The sequence below is a fragment of the Bos javanicus genome, chromosome 13, assembly GCF_032452875.1.
Source record: "Bos javanicus breed banteng chromosome 13, ARS-OSU_banteng_1.0, whole genome shotgun sequence".
Lineage (NCBI taxonomy): Eukaryota > Metazoa > Chordata > Mammalia > Artiodactyla > Bovidae > Bos > Bos javanicus.
This window is the reverse complement of record NC_083880.1, coordinates 47,785,632-47,802,032: the sequence shown is the minus strand read 5'-3', so window position 1 is coordinate 47,802,032 and position 16,401 is coordinate 47,785,632. Positions and strand designations below refer to the sequence as shown.

The 16,401-nt window shown below is 36.5% G+C and overlaps 1 protein-coding gene across 5 annotated transcripts in view; it reads left to right on the top strand.

The window, feature by feature from the left end:
• Window positions 1-16,401, top strand: part of GPCPD1 (glycerophosphocholine phosphodiesterase 1) — a 67,026-nt gene that overhangs the window by 24,582 nt on the left and 26,043 nt on the right. For all 5 annotated transcript variants that reach the window (XM_061436602.1, XM_061436598.1, XM_061436601.1 and 2 more), the window contains 5 exons: window positions 4,575-4,698; window positions 10,855-11,086; window positions 12,832-12,994; window positions 13,502-13,634; window positions 13,981-14,035. In XM_061436602.1, the coding sequence (XP_061292586.1) occupies window positions 4,575-4,698; window positions 10,855-11,086; window positions 12,832-12,994; window positions 13,502-13,634; window positions 13,981-14,035 (707 nt within the window). The remainder of the gene's footprint in view (window positions 1-4,574; window positions 4,699-10,854; window positions 11,087-12,831; window positions 12,995-13,501; window positions 13,635-13,980; window positions 14,036-16,401) is intronic.

Below are 16,401 nucleotides of genomic sequence, written 5' to 3'. Positions count from 1 at the left end.
GATTCCTTTTGTTTCTTTTTCTTCTCTGATTGCTGTAGCTAGAACTTCCAAAACTATGTTGAATAATAGTGGTGAAAATAGACACCCTTGTCTTGTTCCTGATCTTAGGGGGAATGCTTTCAGTTTTTCACCATTGAGAATAATGTTTGCTATAGGCTTATATATGGGCTTTACTGTGTTGTGGTAGAGCTTTTATTTTTGAAGAGTTTTAATCATAAATAGGTGCTGAATTTTATTCTGCATCTATTGGGATGATCATATAGTTTTAATCTTTCAATTTGTTAATGTGGGGTATCACATTGATTGATTTACGTATATTGAAGAATCCTTGCATCCCTGGAATAAACTGAACTTGATTGTAGTGTATGAGCTATTTGATGTGTTGCCAAATTCTGTTTACTAACATTTTGGTGAGGATTTTTGCATCTATGTTCATCAGTGATAGTGGCCTATAGTTTTCTTTTTTGTGTGTTGTCTTTGTCTGATTTTGATCAGGTGATGGTGGCTTCATAGAACGAGTTTGGAAGTGTTCCTTCTTCTGCAATTTTTTGAAAGATTTTTAGAAGGATAGGCATTAGCTCTTCTCTAAATGTTTGATAGGATTCTCCTGTGAAGCCATCTGGTCCTGGGCTTTTGTTTTCTGGGAGATTTTTGATCACAGCTTCAATTTCAGTGCTTGAATTGGGTTGTTCACAATTTCTGTTTCTTCCTAGTTCAGTCTTAGAAGATTGAACTTTTCTAAGAATCTGTCCATTTCTTCCAGGGTATCTATTTTATTGCCATATAACTATAGTAGTCTCTTATAATCCTTTGTATTTCTGCATTGTCTGTTGTAACCTCTTCTTTTTCATTTCTAATTTTGTTGATTTGATTCTTCTTTTTTCTTGATGAATCTGGCTAAAGGTTTGTCAATTTTATCTTCTCAAAGAACCAGCTTTTAGTTTTATTAATCTTTACTATTGTTTCTTTCATTTCCTTTTCATTTATTTCTGCTCAAATTTATGATTTATTTCCTTCTACTAATTTGGGGGTTTCTTCTTTTTCCAGTTGTTTTAGGTGTAAAGTTAGATTGTCTATTTGCTGTTTTTCTTGTTTCTTGAGGTAGGATTGTATCACTATAAACTTCCTCTTAGAACTGCTTTTGCTGCATCCTGTACGTTTTGAGTTGTGTTTTGATTGTCACTTGTTTGTAGAAATTTTTTGATTTCCCTTTTGATTTCTTCAGTAACCTGTTAGTTATTTAGAAATGTATTGTTTAATCTCCATGTGTTTATGTCAAATCTGTTTTTTTTACAGTTTTTCTTTTTTTTTTTTTGCCTAATCATTTCTTTCTTTCTTTCTTTATTTTTTTAAATTTTATTTTATTTTTAAACTTTACAATATTGTATTAGTTTTGCCAAATATCGAAATGAATCCGCCACAGGTATACCTGTGTTCCCCATCCTGAACCCTCCTCCCTCCTCCCTCCCCATACCCTCCCTCTGGGTCATCCCAGTGCACCAGCCCCAAGCATTCAGTATCGTGCATCGAACCTGGACTGGCGACTCGTTTCATACATGATATTATACATGTTTCAATGCTATTCTCCCAAATCTCCCCACCCTCTCCCTCTCCCACAGAGTCCATAAGACTGATCTATACATCAGTGTCTCTTTTGCTGTCTCGTACACAGGGTTATTGTTACCATCTTTCTAAATTCCATATATATGCGTTAGTATACTGTATTGGTGTTTTTCTTTCTGGCTTAGTTCACTCTGTATAATAGGTTCCAGTTTCATCCATCTCATTACAGTTTTTCTTTTAATTGATATCTAGTCTCTCATAGTGTTGTGGTCTGAGAAGATGCTTGATATAATTTCAGTTTTCTTAAATTTACTGAGGTTTGATTTGTGACCCAAGATGTGGTCTATCCTGGGTAATGTTCCATGTGCACTTGAGAAGAAGGTGTATTCTTTTGCATTTGGATGGAATGTCTTGACAATATCAGTGAGATCCATCTCATGTATCATTTAAGACTTGTGTTTCCTTATTAATTTCTGTTTTGATGGTCTGTCCATTGGTGTGGGTGGGGTGTTAAAGTGTCCTACTATTATTGTGTTACTGTCAGTTTCCCTTTTTATGTCTGTTAGTGTTGGTCTTACGTATTGAGTTGTTCCTATGTTGGGTGCTTGAAAGTGAAAGTGAAGTCGCTCATTCGTGTCTCACTCTTTGCGACCCCCTGGACTGTAGCCCACCAGGCTCCTCTGTTCATGGGATTCTCCAGGCAAGAATACTTGTTGGGTGCTTAGTTACTTAGAATTCTTATGCCTTCCTCTTAGATTGATCCCTTAATCATTATGTAGTGTCCTTCCTTATCTCTTGTAATCTTTATTTTAAAGTCTATTTTATCTGATACGAGGATTGCTACTTCAGCTTTCTTTTGCTTCCTGTTTGCATGAAATACATTTTTCCATCCTCTCAGTTTCAGTCTATGTGTTTTGAGGTCTGAAGTGGGTTTCTTGTAGACAGCATATATATGTGTCTTTTTGTATCCATTCAGCCAGTCTGTGTCTTTTGGTTGGAGCATTTAATCCATTTACATTTAAAGTAATTTATTGATATGTATGTTCCTATTGTCATTTTCTTAATTGTTTGGGGTTGATTTTGTAGATCTCTTTTCTTCTGTTGTGTTTCCTGACTGTTTTCGTTTCTCCGTCAATTTTGAATGAGATCCTTGCCGGGTACAGTAATCTTAGTTGTAGATTTTCCCCTTTCAGTACTTTAAATATATCCTGCCATTCTCTTCTGGCCTGCAGAGTTTCTGCTGAAAGATAAGCTGTTAAATGTATGGGGTTTCCCTTGTATGTTACTTGTTGCATTTCCCTTGCTGCTTTTAATATTCTTTCTTTGTGTTTAGTTTTTGTTACTGTCCTGGTGTTTCTCCTTGAGTTTATCCTGTATGGGACTTTTGTGCCTCTTGGACTTGACTATTTCCTTTTCCATGTTGGGGAAATTTTCAACTATAATCTCTTCAAAAATTTTCTCATACCCTTTCTTTTTCTCTTCTTCTTCTGGGACCCCTATAATTGGAATGTTGGTACATTTGATATGGTCCCAGAGGTCTCTGAGACTATCCTCAGCTCTTTTCATTCTTTTTACTTCATTCTGCTCTTCAGAAGATATTTCTCCCATTTTATCTTCCAGCTCAGTGATTTTTTTTCTTCTGCTTCAGATATTCTGCTATTGATTCCTTCTAGAGTATTTTTAATTTGAGTAATTGTGTGTGTCTCTGTATGTTTATTGTTTAATTCTTCTAGGTCTTTGTTTATTGATTCTTGCATTTTCTGCATTTTGTTTTCAAGGTTTTTGATCATCTTTATTATCATTATTCTGTATTCTTTTTCAGGTAGTTTGCCTGTTTCCTCTTCATTTATTTGGGCTTCTGTATTTCTAGTTTGTTCCTTCATTTGTGCATTATTTCTCTGCATTTTCATTTTTTTTTAAGTTATTGTGTTTGAGGTCTCCTTTTTTCAGGCTTCAAGGAAAGTTGAATTCTTTCCTTGAAGAAGGTTGAATTCTTTCTTCCTTTTGGTTTCTGCCCTCTTAAGGTTGGTCCAGTGGTTTGTAGTGAGCTTCCTATAGGGTGAGATTTGTGCTGAGTTTTTGTTTGTTTTTCTTCTGATGAGAAATGCTGAGTGAGGTGGTACGCCTGTCTACTGATGATTTGGTTTGTATTTTTGTTTTGTTTGTTGTTCAGATGAAGCGTCCTATACAGGATGCTACTGGTGGTTGGGTGATGGTGGGTCTTGTATTCATGTGGTTTCTTTTGTGTTAGTTCTCACTATTGGTACTCCCTAGGGTTAGTTCTCTGGTAGTCTAGGGTCTTGAAAGAGTCAGTGCTCCCACCCCAAAGGCTCAGGGCTTAATCTCCTTGGAGTCATGAACTATGCCATGGCTCAGGAGATAAACAGCTCCAGAAATGGGGTGTTGTTACTCGATAAAATCTTTCAACAAGTATTTGTTCAGTACTTGGTGTGTGTCAGGCTCTGTTCCAAGCCCCTTATCCTGTTCGGCCTCGGCTACCCTCTGGGTGGCAACCGCCTGTTCCTTGCTCCTAGCAGCTCCCGGTACATTGATTTTGTTCGATTCTACCTCCTGGTATCTCCACTGCCAGCACTAGTGGAATAACTAGTTTTCAGCTGAGTGTCTCATGTGACACTTCGGAATTGTAACTGTGGTCACCAGTAGAACAACTGCTAGGTTATAAGCCTTCTTGGGATATGTATTCTTTCTGAGGTAGATTTGTATTGCTTCAATAATATATTCAATAAGAGTATTTTAATTTAGTTTGTTTAGTTATTAATGTTCATTTAGTTTTTCCCCCTTCATATGTATATACTTTATATACTTCATGTAAAAGTTTTCTTTTAATGACAAATTTAAGACTGCTTGTATATTTGCTTTGAAGAGAAATACCAGTGATAGATAACCTGAGTGTATCAAACTGTGAATGTGAACTGAAACTGTCAACGTGTAGTTATTGGATTGTTTTTTAAAATGTGTATATTAATTAGTGTTCTTCATACTTTTTCTAGATGGTATTGAGACTCTGGATTCTGGATGGCTGACATGTCAGACCGAAATCAGATTACGTTTGCATTATTCCGAAAAACCTCCTGTCTCAATAACCAAGAAAAAATTTAAAAAATCTAGATTTAGGTAGGACCATGTGTATTTGTTACTTAAGTTATTTATTTTCACCATTGCTGTAGATTTCTGATCCATCTGGTTATAGGCTTTGAGTGTATCAACTGAGGAAATAGCATACTTATATTCTAACAAACAACAGGGTCTTGTAAAAGTGAATTTGCTTCCTTGCATGAAGATTACTACAGTTAAATGTACTTACATTAGTCTTAATCTCCAAATGTGAAATCAGAAAAAATTTTTTTGACCTTACGTAAGTGATTTCTAGGCTGACATGTCTTTGTAGTTCCTACCATTTGAAATTTCTTAGTGTAGCAATAAATATTTGTTTTAAAATTGATGTGATGAAATGATTTTGTGTTAAATGAGGGGAAAATGGCACAAACAGAAAAATGGTCATTGGAAATACACTTCAGTGTCCTAAATTTTCCTGTGTCTTAAAAACAAAAAACCTTTTCATTAAGGAAAGGTCACAGTTACCATAGCAGTTCCATATTAGTGCAATTTTAATCTTAATTTAAGAAATAAATGTCAAGCTTTGTATAAATAAATAAATAGTAACAAACTTTTGTAATGTCACCATGTATATCTTTGAATGAACTGATTTCTTAGCAAAGCAGGCAGCCTTATCATTTGAATTTTTTTAACTTTGGGACCGAGAATTCTAAATATGCTATGTAATGCAGCTTTTTCTAACAAAATGTCAGGGACTGGGTCGAAAGGGCCATTTTCAGTAACTAAAGTAGTTAATAATAATAGTTAATATCTATTTTCATGATAAAATTAATAATGATGTTGCAGTTTGTAAATCCATAAATGCTTTACAGTAACTGCTGAAAATACTATATTACTAATCCTAGTCATAAAATACATATGGGAAAAGGTCGATGACACTTCTCAACCCTTTCCATTGGCCTGTTCTGAAAGTGAGTAAAGTGTGTTGGATGTACCTTGTCTCTGATCATTAGCTTTTTTAGGCCTCTGCTTTGCTTCTGAGAAACCTAGGTAATTGGACCACGTAGCTGATCTGCTCGGTCAGTTTGATTGCAAAGATTCTCTAACCAGATAGTCATAAATAATTAGATATTGTATTTACATGTTAAAAGAAGCAAATAAGTTGTGTTATAGCTGTAAAGTATCTTCGTTTTATGACTTTGAAATGATAATGGTAAGACTTCTCGTTTCCACTGTAAGGGATGTGGTTCCATCCTTGGTTGGTGAACTAAGATCCTGCATACTGCGGTGCAGCCAAAAAAATTAATAGATAATTAATTGTGTTCTGCTTGGATTGCTTATGCATACTGAGTCCTATGTTTTTCTTGTTTATATAGAAATTGAGTGTTTGTATATATTACTGTGTTGCTTAGGCTTAAATTGTTACATTTTTATAACCATACTTATTTGACCACTATAAATTAACTGATTCCTACTGAAATAATTGTGCATAGCTAGTAATTGATGTTTGTTTTGACCATCTCTTTCCCCCGAATTCACAGTATTGATAGCTTAAGCCTTCATTTGCTAGAAAATAATTTATCTGCAAATTTATCATGACTATTTTAAAAGCTTAGCAACAAGTGTTTGCGTTTTAAATAAAACACTTAACATGATTTTTTATCTCCTTAACACCACATTTTATTTATTTATTTTTAAAGACACATTTATTCATTGTCATGATCAGACTGTTACATGTAGCAATCAACAGCATGGGTGCAAAAAAAAAAGTCTACTTTAAAACTGTCCTAGAATGCTTTACACAGAACAAACTTGAATAACCTGTTACACAATTAGTCACAAATACAGTCCTCAAGTTTTTTACCCATACAGATGAGTATTGCCTAAAACATCTTTCTTCATAGTTGCTGGACCCTGCCACCACTGTGCTTGTCTGAGTTCACAAATCTGTTACAACCTGTCACTTCTCTGGCTCTCCTGCTAAGCTTTGTTTCCTGGCAGTAATTAAAACCTTCTGCCACTGCCATATCTACTGCTACTGCTGGAACCACCAGAGTCACCTTCCTTTTGTGGTTTAGCAAGGTATTGGCCTTCACTACCATATGAGCCAGAACTTCTCCCTCCAAAGTTTCATCCTTTCATGAGTCCAGAATTTGAAGATTGATGTTGTAATTGCCAAAATCATTGTAGCTTCTGCCACCTCCAAAATTGTTTCCATTATTATCAAATCCATAGCCATCCCCACTGCCACCATATCCACCACCACCAATGGCTATTACCAAAGCCACCTCGACCACCGAAGTTTACTCCACAACCAGAGTTGTCATCCTCACCACAACAACCTCCTTGATTACCACCAAAGTTTCCAGAAGTACTTCTGCCTCTTTGGTTAGATGAAGCAGTAGCTATCTCTTACTTAGATAGGGCTTTCTTACTTCACAGTTGTCGCCATTCACAATATGGTATTTCTGAATGGCAGTCTTATCTACAGAGTCATGGTCATCAGAGGTTACAAAAGCAAAGCCTCTCTTTTTGCTGCTGCCTCAGTGATTCATGATTTCAATCACTTCAGTTTTCCCATACTGTTCAAATTAATCTCTTAGGTGATGTTATTCAGTGTCTTCTTTAATGCTACCAACAAAAACCTTTTCACATTTAAGTGGGCAGTTTGAGCATCTTCTCTTGATACAACCCTCTTTGGTTCCACAACTCTTCCATCCACCTTGTGTGGTCTTGCATTCATGGCGAGATCTGCCGCCTCCATTGTGACTTATGTGACAAACCCATGCCTCTAGAGTGCTTGATATTTGGACCCCTCATGACCACAGTGTGAGCATTCCCCAATGCTCAGAATGGCTTCTCAGACTCTCCTCAGTTGTTGCAAAGCTCACTCCTGATGAAGAGCTTCTGCAGCTGTTCAGGCTCTTTGGGAGACTCTGACTTGGACTTGGCTTCAGCACTGCTTACTTAGTGATTTCCACAAGCCAAATGGAGTAATCTAACAAGCAAATCTCACCACCATATTTTACACACAAGTTTCTCTTTCACTTGATTCCACCAGAACTTGGAAAGCAGTGTTACTTTATGATAGACTATAACATTTATATATTCATTCCAATTCCAAAGAAAGGCAATGCCAAAGAATGTTCAAGTTACCACACAATTGTACTCATCTCACATGCTAGCAAGATAATGCTCAAAATTCTCCAAGCTAGTCTTCAACAGTACATGAACCGTGAACTTCCAGATGTTCAAGCTGGATTAGAAAAGGCAGAGGAATCAGAGATCAAATTGCCAACATCTGTTGGATCATAGAAAAAGCAAGAGAGTTCCAGAAAAAAGGTCTAATTCTGCTTTATTGACTGTGCCAAAGCCTTTGACTGTGTGGATCACAACAAACTCTGGAAAATTCTGAAAGAGATGGAAATACCAGACCACCTTACCTGCCTCCTGTATGCAGGTCCTATATGCATACCTGTATCTGTATGCAAGTCAAGAAGCAACAGTTACAGGTAGATATGAAACAGACTGGTTCCAAATTGGGAAAGGAGTACGTCAAGGCTGTATATTGTCACCCTGCTTATTTAACCTATATGCAGAGTACATCATGTGAAATGCTGGGCGGGATGAAGCACAAGTTGGAATCAAGATTCCCAGGAGAAATATCAGTAACCTCAGATATGCAGACGACACCACCCTTCTGGCAGAAAGTGAAGAACAACTAAAGAGCCTCTTGATGAAAGTGAAAGAAGAGTGAAAAAGCTGCTTTAAAACTCAACATTCAGAAAACGAAAATCATGGCATCTGGTCCCACCACGTCATGGCAAGTAGTTGGAGAAACAATGGAAACAGTGAGAGACTTTATTTTTTTGCACTCCAAAATCATTGCAGATGGTGACTGCAGCCATTAAGTTAAAAGACTCTTACTCCTTGGAAGAAAAGCTATGACTAACCTAGACAGTGTATGAAAAAGCATAGGCATTACTTTGTCAACAAAGGACTGTCTAGTCAAAGCTATGGTTTTTCCAGTAACCATGTATGAATGTGAGAGTTGGACCATAGAGAAGGGTGAGCACCAAAGAATTGATGCTTTTGAACTGTGGTGTTAGGAAGACTCTTGACTGCAAGGAGATCCAATCACTCAATCCTAAACGAAATCAGTCCAGAATATTCGTTGGAAGGACTGATACTGAAGCTGAATCTCCAATACTTTGGCCACCTGATACGAAGAACTGACTCCTTGGGAAAGACCCTGATGCTGGGAAAGATTGAAGGTGGGAGGAAAAGCGCATGACAGAGGATGAGATGGTTGCATGGCATCACCGACTCAATGGACATGAGTTTGAGCAAGCTCTGGGAGTTGGTGATGGACAAGGAAGCCTGGGGTGCTATAGTCATGGGGTTGCAAAGAGTCAGACACAACTGAGTGACTGAACTGAACTGATAACATTTATATAGCTATTTGAAGAAAACCTTTAATATAAATGAACTGAATTCTTTCATTGATCCCTTTAAACTTGGTTTTTTTTGGAGGTGGAAAGAGAGATAGGTAGTTGCACGTTGCTATTTGTAGACAAGCTTTTTTTTTTTTTTGGCCATAGCATGCAGCATCCTAGTTCCTGACCAGGGATCAAACCCCTGTTGCCTATGTTGGGATCTTGGAGTCTTAACCACTGGACCACCAGGAAGTCCTGAGAATAGTCATATTTAATCTTCCATGCCTTCCTTGCCGATTCATTACAGTTCATTTGTGGTCGCTTTTTATATGTCCTGGTAGAGAATGTTTCTTCCTTCAGGCTCACCAGCAAAATCAGTTGTTCAGCGCTATTCCTAAGAGTTTGAAGAGAAGAAAGGATCTTTTTTGTTTGGATTATTAAAGTGGTGCTACTTTTGATTTCACAGTATGACTGTGATACATTATTACTGATTGAATAATCATGTCTCCTTTGGGATACCTTGGCATATGTGCCTGTAAGATAAGTCTGCACAGTTGTTGGAGGCAGCAGGCAGAGAGAATAGGCCTCACTAATGCAGTTCTATTACTTATATTATTAAGTGGATCTCATTTAAATCTAGAATGAAAAGCTTTCCTAGCTCAACTGTATTCTATACAGTAACATTACTCCTACATCATTGGTATTAAAGTTATATAATCTATGAAACTTGCAGTTGGTGCAAGAAATATTCTAGAATTGAGTTAACTTATTGGCATTACAAGTGTTCTCTGCAGCTGATTGCTTGTCACTGGGAGTAAATTAGTCTTTGTGACCCAGTGGCTTAGGTAACTTGTCTTTTGTTTTCATTGCTGTGGGAGTTAATAAGACTCTTGGTTTCTTGTTTTGTTCCTTTGTTTCATTAAAAAGTACATATATGTAAATACATAAAAGCCATGCATACTTGCAAATGTATATGCCATGCTTTTAAAACCATTAATACCATAGTTTTCTTTAATAATCTGTTCACAAAGTACCTGGTCTCAGTGTAGTGAGGAGAAGTATGGGAAATTTAAAAATTTATGACCTCCAACTCTTAACAGGATTTATTTTTTAATGTTTATTTGGCTACATCGGGTTTTAGTTGCAACATTCAGGATCTCTGAATGTGGCATGTGGTCTTTTCTAGTTGAGACATGAGGGCTTTTCTCTAGTTGTGGTGCTCAGGTTCTAAGGCACATGGGCTCAGTAGTTGTGATGTGGGCTTAATTGCTCTGCAGCATGTGGGATCTTAGTTCTGCAACTAGGGATCCAGCCTACAACCCATACATTGGAACACGGATTCTTAACAACTGGACCACTGGGGAAGTCCCTGTCTAACAGTCTTTTAATGCACACTAACAGAATATGGTTCAAAATTGTACTTGTTATATATATATATATTTGTGAAACTTCTCATAAGAAATTGAGATAGCCAGTTATAAATGGATAATAGTAAATGCCTCTTTAGATTCATTTTAAAAAACTCAAAGAATTAATGAAAATAGCCTTATGCATAATGAGCATTTATCTCGTTTTAATACTTGGCAAAAATGTGTGCAGATAAAAACACCACTATTTTATGAAATATAACTAATGCCATAACCTGTAGTATGTATAGTTCTTTTGTTATTTGAGGGTTTAGCATATAAAGGGAGCACTTTTAAATTTAGTGTTTAGGTAATATATATAATTTTCTTTCTTCACTTTTTGCATTTCATCATTTTTTCCTTTCATTTAGGGTAAAGCTGACATTAGAGGGTCTGGAGGAAGATGATGATGATAGAGTATCTCCCACTGTTCTTCACAAAATGTCAAATAGCCTGGAGATATCCTTAATAAGCGACAATGAATTCAAGTGTAGACATTCACAGCCGGAGTGTGGGTATGGCTTACAGCCTGACCGTTGGACAGAGTATAGTATACAGACAATGGAACCAGATAACCTAGAACTAATATTTGATTTTTTTGAGGTGAGTATGTTTCACTGAAGAGGGTGAGAGACAATGTAGACATGAGCTTATTTTTACATATGTTTTGATTTTTATTGTAGTCTAATTTATGTAAACATATGATTCATACAACTTTTTAGATGTTTACTCCTCTGTACATGTTAGCAGATTTTAAAAACTTAGAGTTGGCAGACTCATTAACAATATAATTGAGAATTTCAAAATTGCATTCAAATTATGACCAGATGTCTTGATGCCTGTGTGTATTTTAAACATAAATGAATGTGTCCAAAGCCTCTTTGAAGAATAGAGGCTGTTACTTGTAGGCAGACTGATGTAACTAGCATGATTGAGCCCTCTTCATGACTGAAGTTTTGTTTATTGAAGCATTTTATAAGAATCCATTGTAATAGTGAACTCATTTTTCCAACTTTACTTGATAGTATAAATATGTAAGAAAAGATAGTTGCTGTGAAAATTGTGCCAAGTTATTCAGACTCTGTGCTGCCAACTTTCTAGAGCTTCTTGTGATGCTTATCTTGGCTTTTGGGCTGTTCAGCTGCTCCTCACAAATAAAACTGGGTCCTCCCATAAGGTCCTGGCTCTTTGATACTTCCACTCATATTTACACTAGATTAGAGTTTGACTCTTTGAGGGTGGGGAATAAACCTTCCCCAGCAGTAGCACCTAGCCAGTGTTTCTGATATCAAAATTCAGGATGGATTAGAACCTGAGTAATTCTTATAGCTTTATAGTGTAAAGTTATCTTGCCCAATTAATAAGACCTATGAGACATTTATTATAAAAATATGAAGTTTTGGTTGAATGTTTCCTTGTTCTTTTAGTACCTACCTATTAATAATCTCTTGAACAGCCTGACTTCCCTTTCATTTGGTTAGCAGTTTTGGAAATACTAATTTATTCATAGACTAGGTGGATAAAACACACTATTTAATCTCAAGTATTCAGTGTCCTAGAGGTTACTATCTCTCTGTGTCATCTGTGTAGATGGCATTTGTAAAGAACAAAATATACATTAAAAGTGAAAGTCGCTCAGTCGTGTTCGACTCTTTGCGACCCCATGGACCTTGGGGAATTCTCCAGGCCAGAATAGTGGAGTAGGTAGCCTTTCCCTTCTCCAGGGATCAAACCCAGGTCTCCCTCGTTGCAGGCAGATTCTTTACCAGCTGAGCCACAAGGAAAATAATTACAGGTATATCTTGGGCTTCCATAGTGCTCAGTGGTAATGAATCTGCTTGCCAAGAGATGCAGGTTCAATCCCTGGGTCAGAAAGATACCTGGGAGAAGGAAATGGCAACCCATTCTAGTATTCTTGCCAGAGAAATCCAATGGACAGAGGACCCTGGCGGGCTTTAGTCCATGGGTTTGCAAGAGTTGATCACAACTTAGCAACTAAACAACAACACGTGTATCTTAGTCTTTGAATATAAAAGTACTTAGAAACATTCAGTCGATGCTTTATATTTGCATAATATATGTTAGAGGATCAGAAGTACAAATCAACAGTAACGATTAATGAACATAAAATCTTACATATACTGTATATTAAATATCTTTGCATACTAAAAGAAAATATGTTACTTGTTACAAGAAAGCTATCTAAATTACCTGAATATAAATTTGGTTGTATTTCTTACTGATTTTCTTCTATAGATTCCGAGTTGATTTTAAGGGTGTCTTTTTGATCTTTTAATGGAGAATATTGAATTATAAGAATTTGGGTTATTCTTATGCTTATTTTTCAGGAAGATCTCAGTGAACATGTAGTTCAGGGTGATGCTTTTCCTGGACATGTGGGTACAGCATGTCTCTTATCGTCCACCATTGCAGAGAGTGGGAAGAGCGCTGGAATCCTTACTCTTCCCATCATGAGCAGAAATTCTAGGAAAACAATAGGCAAAGTGAGAGGTAAGCTTAGACAGGCATGGTGGCCCTTTACAAATAAGCAAAGGTTAAGTTAGGGTTCTAATTAGTTTCAAATTGTGCTTTTGAGAATGGTAAAGAATTAAATTAATAAGTTGTTTCAGAATATTGACAAATACATTCCCTGGTTGCTCACTGGTAAAGAATCTGTCTGCCAAGCAAGAGACACGGGTTTGATACCTGGGTTGAAAAGATCCCCTGGAGAAGGGATTGTCAACACACTGTAGTATTCTTGCTGGGAAATCCCATTTACAGAGGACCCTGGGGCGGGGGTGGTGGTGACGGTCCGTGGGGTCGCAAAAGAGTTGGACATGACTTAGTGACTGAACAACAGCAATTTTCTGGAAGCTTTACTTTGAATGGGCATTGACTTGATTTCTTTCTGTTTGATCAACTGATAAAGCTGGTTTGAGTGGTGTTTAGGTGTAATTGAGTTCATCATAGCCTTTTAATTGTCTTTCTTTTTCCCTTCCCCCTTTTTTCCTATGAAAGTTGACTATATAATTATTAAGCCATTACCAGGATACAGTTGTGACATGAAATCTTCATTTTCCAAGTATTGGAAACCAAGAATACCATTGGATGTTGGACATCGAGGTGCAGGGAATTCTACAACAACTGCTCAGTAGGTTGAATATTTGAGTAGTACTAGCATTTGGTAGCTTATGTTTGATGATAAAGTTTAACCAACTAAAGGTCAAAGGATCCTTTTAATTATTACCCTGGATTTAAATGTGATTTGGTAATTGGGCTTTAAATTGCTTGTAAATACCTATGATTATTAGAGCTTGATTTAAGGAGTGCACACACCAACCAAGTAATGGTCAGTCTTATTTTGGGGATGGTAAAGTTAGCCTCAAAATAGAGAATAAATACTGTGTCCATTATGGAAAATATAGTTGACTTATTTACTAAATTTATCTCTTCTTTATTAATGATAACTATATTTCTGTATATTTATTTTCTTTCAGGCTTGCTAAAGTTCAAGAAAATACTATTGCTTCTTTAAGAAATGCTGCTAGTCATGTAAGTGAACCTCTCTTTAAACAACTTTGGACTAGTGGTCCACAGGTAGAAAAGTAGAGAGTTGTACGTTGGGGCAGCCTCCTTCATTCTGCATTAATAGGGTAAAAGGGAGACTATTTCTGCTTTTTCTAAATATATTTCTAAGTGAAGATAAAATATTTCTAGGCATTTTAATTTCAGTTCCATGGTACGGATTGGAATTAAAGCAATGGAATCCTAAGCATCCTCTTAAAAGTTAATTAGGTGATTTGTAGTATGGTTGATGTATATTAAATAAATTACAGGTACACAGTATAATGATTCACAATTTTTAAAGATTATACTCCATTTATAGTTATTGTAAAATGTTTACTATATTCCCTGTGTTATATCCTTATAGCTTATTTTAAACCTAATAGTTTGTACCACTTAATCCCCTATGCCTTTATTGCCCCTCCTGCTTTCCCTCTCCACTGGTAACCACTGTTCCATGCAAGTGATGTCATATAGTATAGTCTTTCTCTATCTGACTTAGTTCACTTAGCATAATACCTTCCAAGTCCATCCATGTTGTTACAGATAACAAAACTTCACTCTCTTTTATGGCTGAGCAGTACACACAGCTGAGCTGTGTGAGTGTGTGTGTACATACATACACATCTTTATCCATTCAGTTCGGTTTCTTTATATCTTGGCAGTTGTAAATAATGCTACTATGAACATTGAAGAGCATATATGTTTTCAGATTAGTATTTTTCAGCTATATATCTAGGAATGGAATTGGTGGGTCATATAGTAGTTCTCTTTTTAGCTTTTTGAAAAACCTTCATAACTGTTTTTCACAGTGTCAGTACCAGTTTACATTCCCACCAGCAGTGTAGGAGGGCTCCTTTTACATGCTTGCCAGCATTTATCTGTTCTTTATGATGATAGCCATTCTTTTGATGATAGTGAGGTGATAACTCATTGTGGTTTTCTTGTTTTATATTTCTTTCTGGCTGTCCTTGGGTCTTTGTTGCTCTGCAAGGGCTTCTCTAGTTGTGGCAAGTGGTAGCTACTCTTACTGCAGAGCAGGAGCTCTTAAGGCCTGCGAGTGTCAATAGTTGTGGCACAAAGGCTTGGTAGTTGTGATGCACAGGCTTATTTGTCTCACAGACTAGAGTTTGATCCTGTGTCCCATGCATTGGTAGGTGGATTCTTAACCGTTGGACCACCAGGGAAGTCCAGTTCTTTGTGGTTTTGATTTGCATTTCCCTCATGCTGAGCGTTATAACATTTCCTGTATCTGTTGGTCATCTGCATTTCCTTTGGAAAAATGTTTATTCAGTTCTTCTAACATTTTAAATAACTGGATAGTTTTTGGGGTTTTTTTGATGCTGAGTTGTAAATTTTTATGTTAGATATTAACTCCTTATTAGTCATCTCTTGGAAATATTTCCTCCTATTCAGTAGCTTGTCTTTTTGTTTCATTGATGGTTTGCTTTTGCTGTGCGAAGGTTTTTGAGTTTAATTAGGTCCCATTTGTTTATTTTTTAAGCATCCCCCCCCCTTTTTTTGAGATAATGTTTTAAGTGTTTGACGCATGCAAAAATGCTCCCCATGAAACATTGCATTTCATCAAATGAATTACTCACTTTGAACTACTCACTTTTTAATGCTCATTAAAAATGAGCTCATTAATGCTCATTAATTGAACTACTCACTTTTTAATGTTCATTTAGATACTCACTTTGTAAATAATGTTTACAGAAGGATTTGATAGTGATTTTATGTAACACTTGGGCTTCCCTGGTGGAATCTGCCTGGAATGCAGGAGACCCAGGTTCAATCCCTGGGTCGAGAAGATCCCCTGGAGAAGAGAATGGCAACCCACTCCCAGTATTCTTGCCTGGTTAATTCTGTGGAGAGAGAAACCTGGTGGGGGTTGCAAAGAAAAACACTTAGTATGTCAGTTTGCCTCCTGTATACCAACCTGATTATGTTGAATTTCTTAACTTTTTATAGTACTCTGTGTGCATGTGTGTGCATAAAACTCCTTATATATATTATATATATATATATATATATAAAATTCCATTTATATATATATATATATATATATACTGCATACCATCCTGATTCTAACCTGATTATGCTGAATTTCTTAACTCCTTTTATATCGTTATTCAGTTAGTGGTTTGGGTTTTTTTTTAGCTTTTAGGTTTTTTAGTACCTGAAGTTTTACATTTTAAATCAAGAGCCTGTGTGTTTCCTCCTCCCTCACCTTCTACTGTACCTCAAGTTAAGCCTCATGTTCTGAAGTTAAACTAAGGGGAAAACTGAGAAGCTCTAATTATATTTCATTTTTTCCCATTGTCCTCCACATACATGCCTTACGTTTTGCCTTT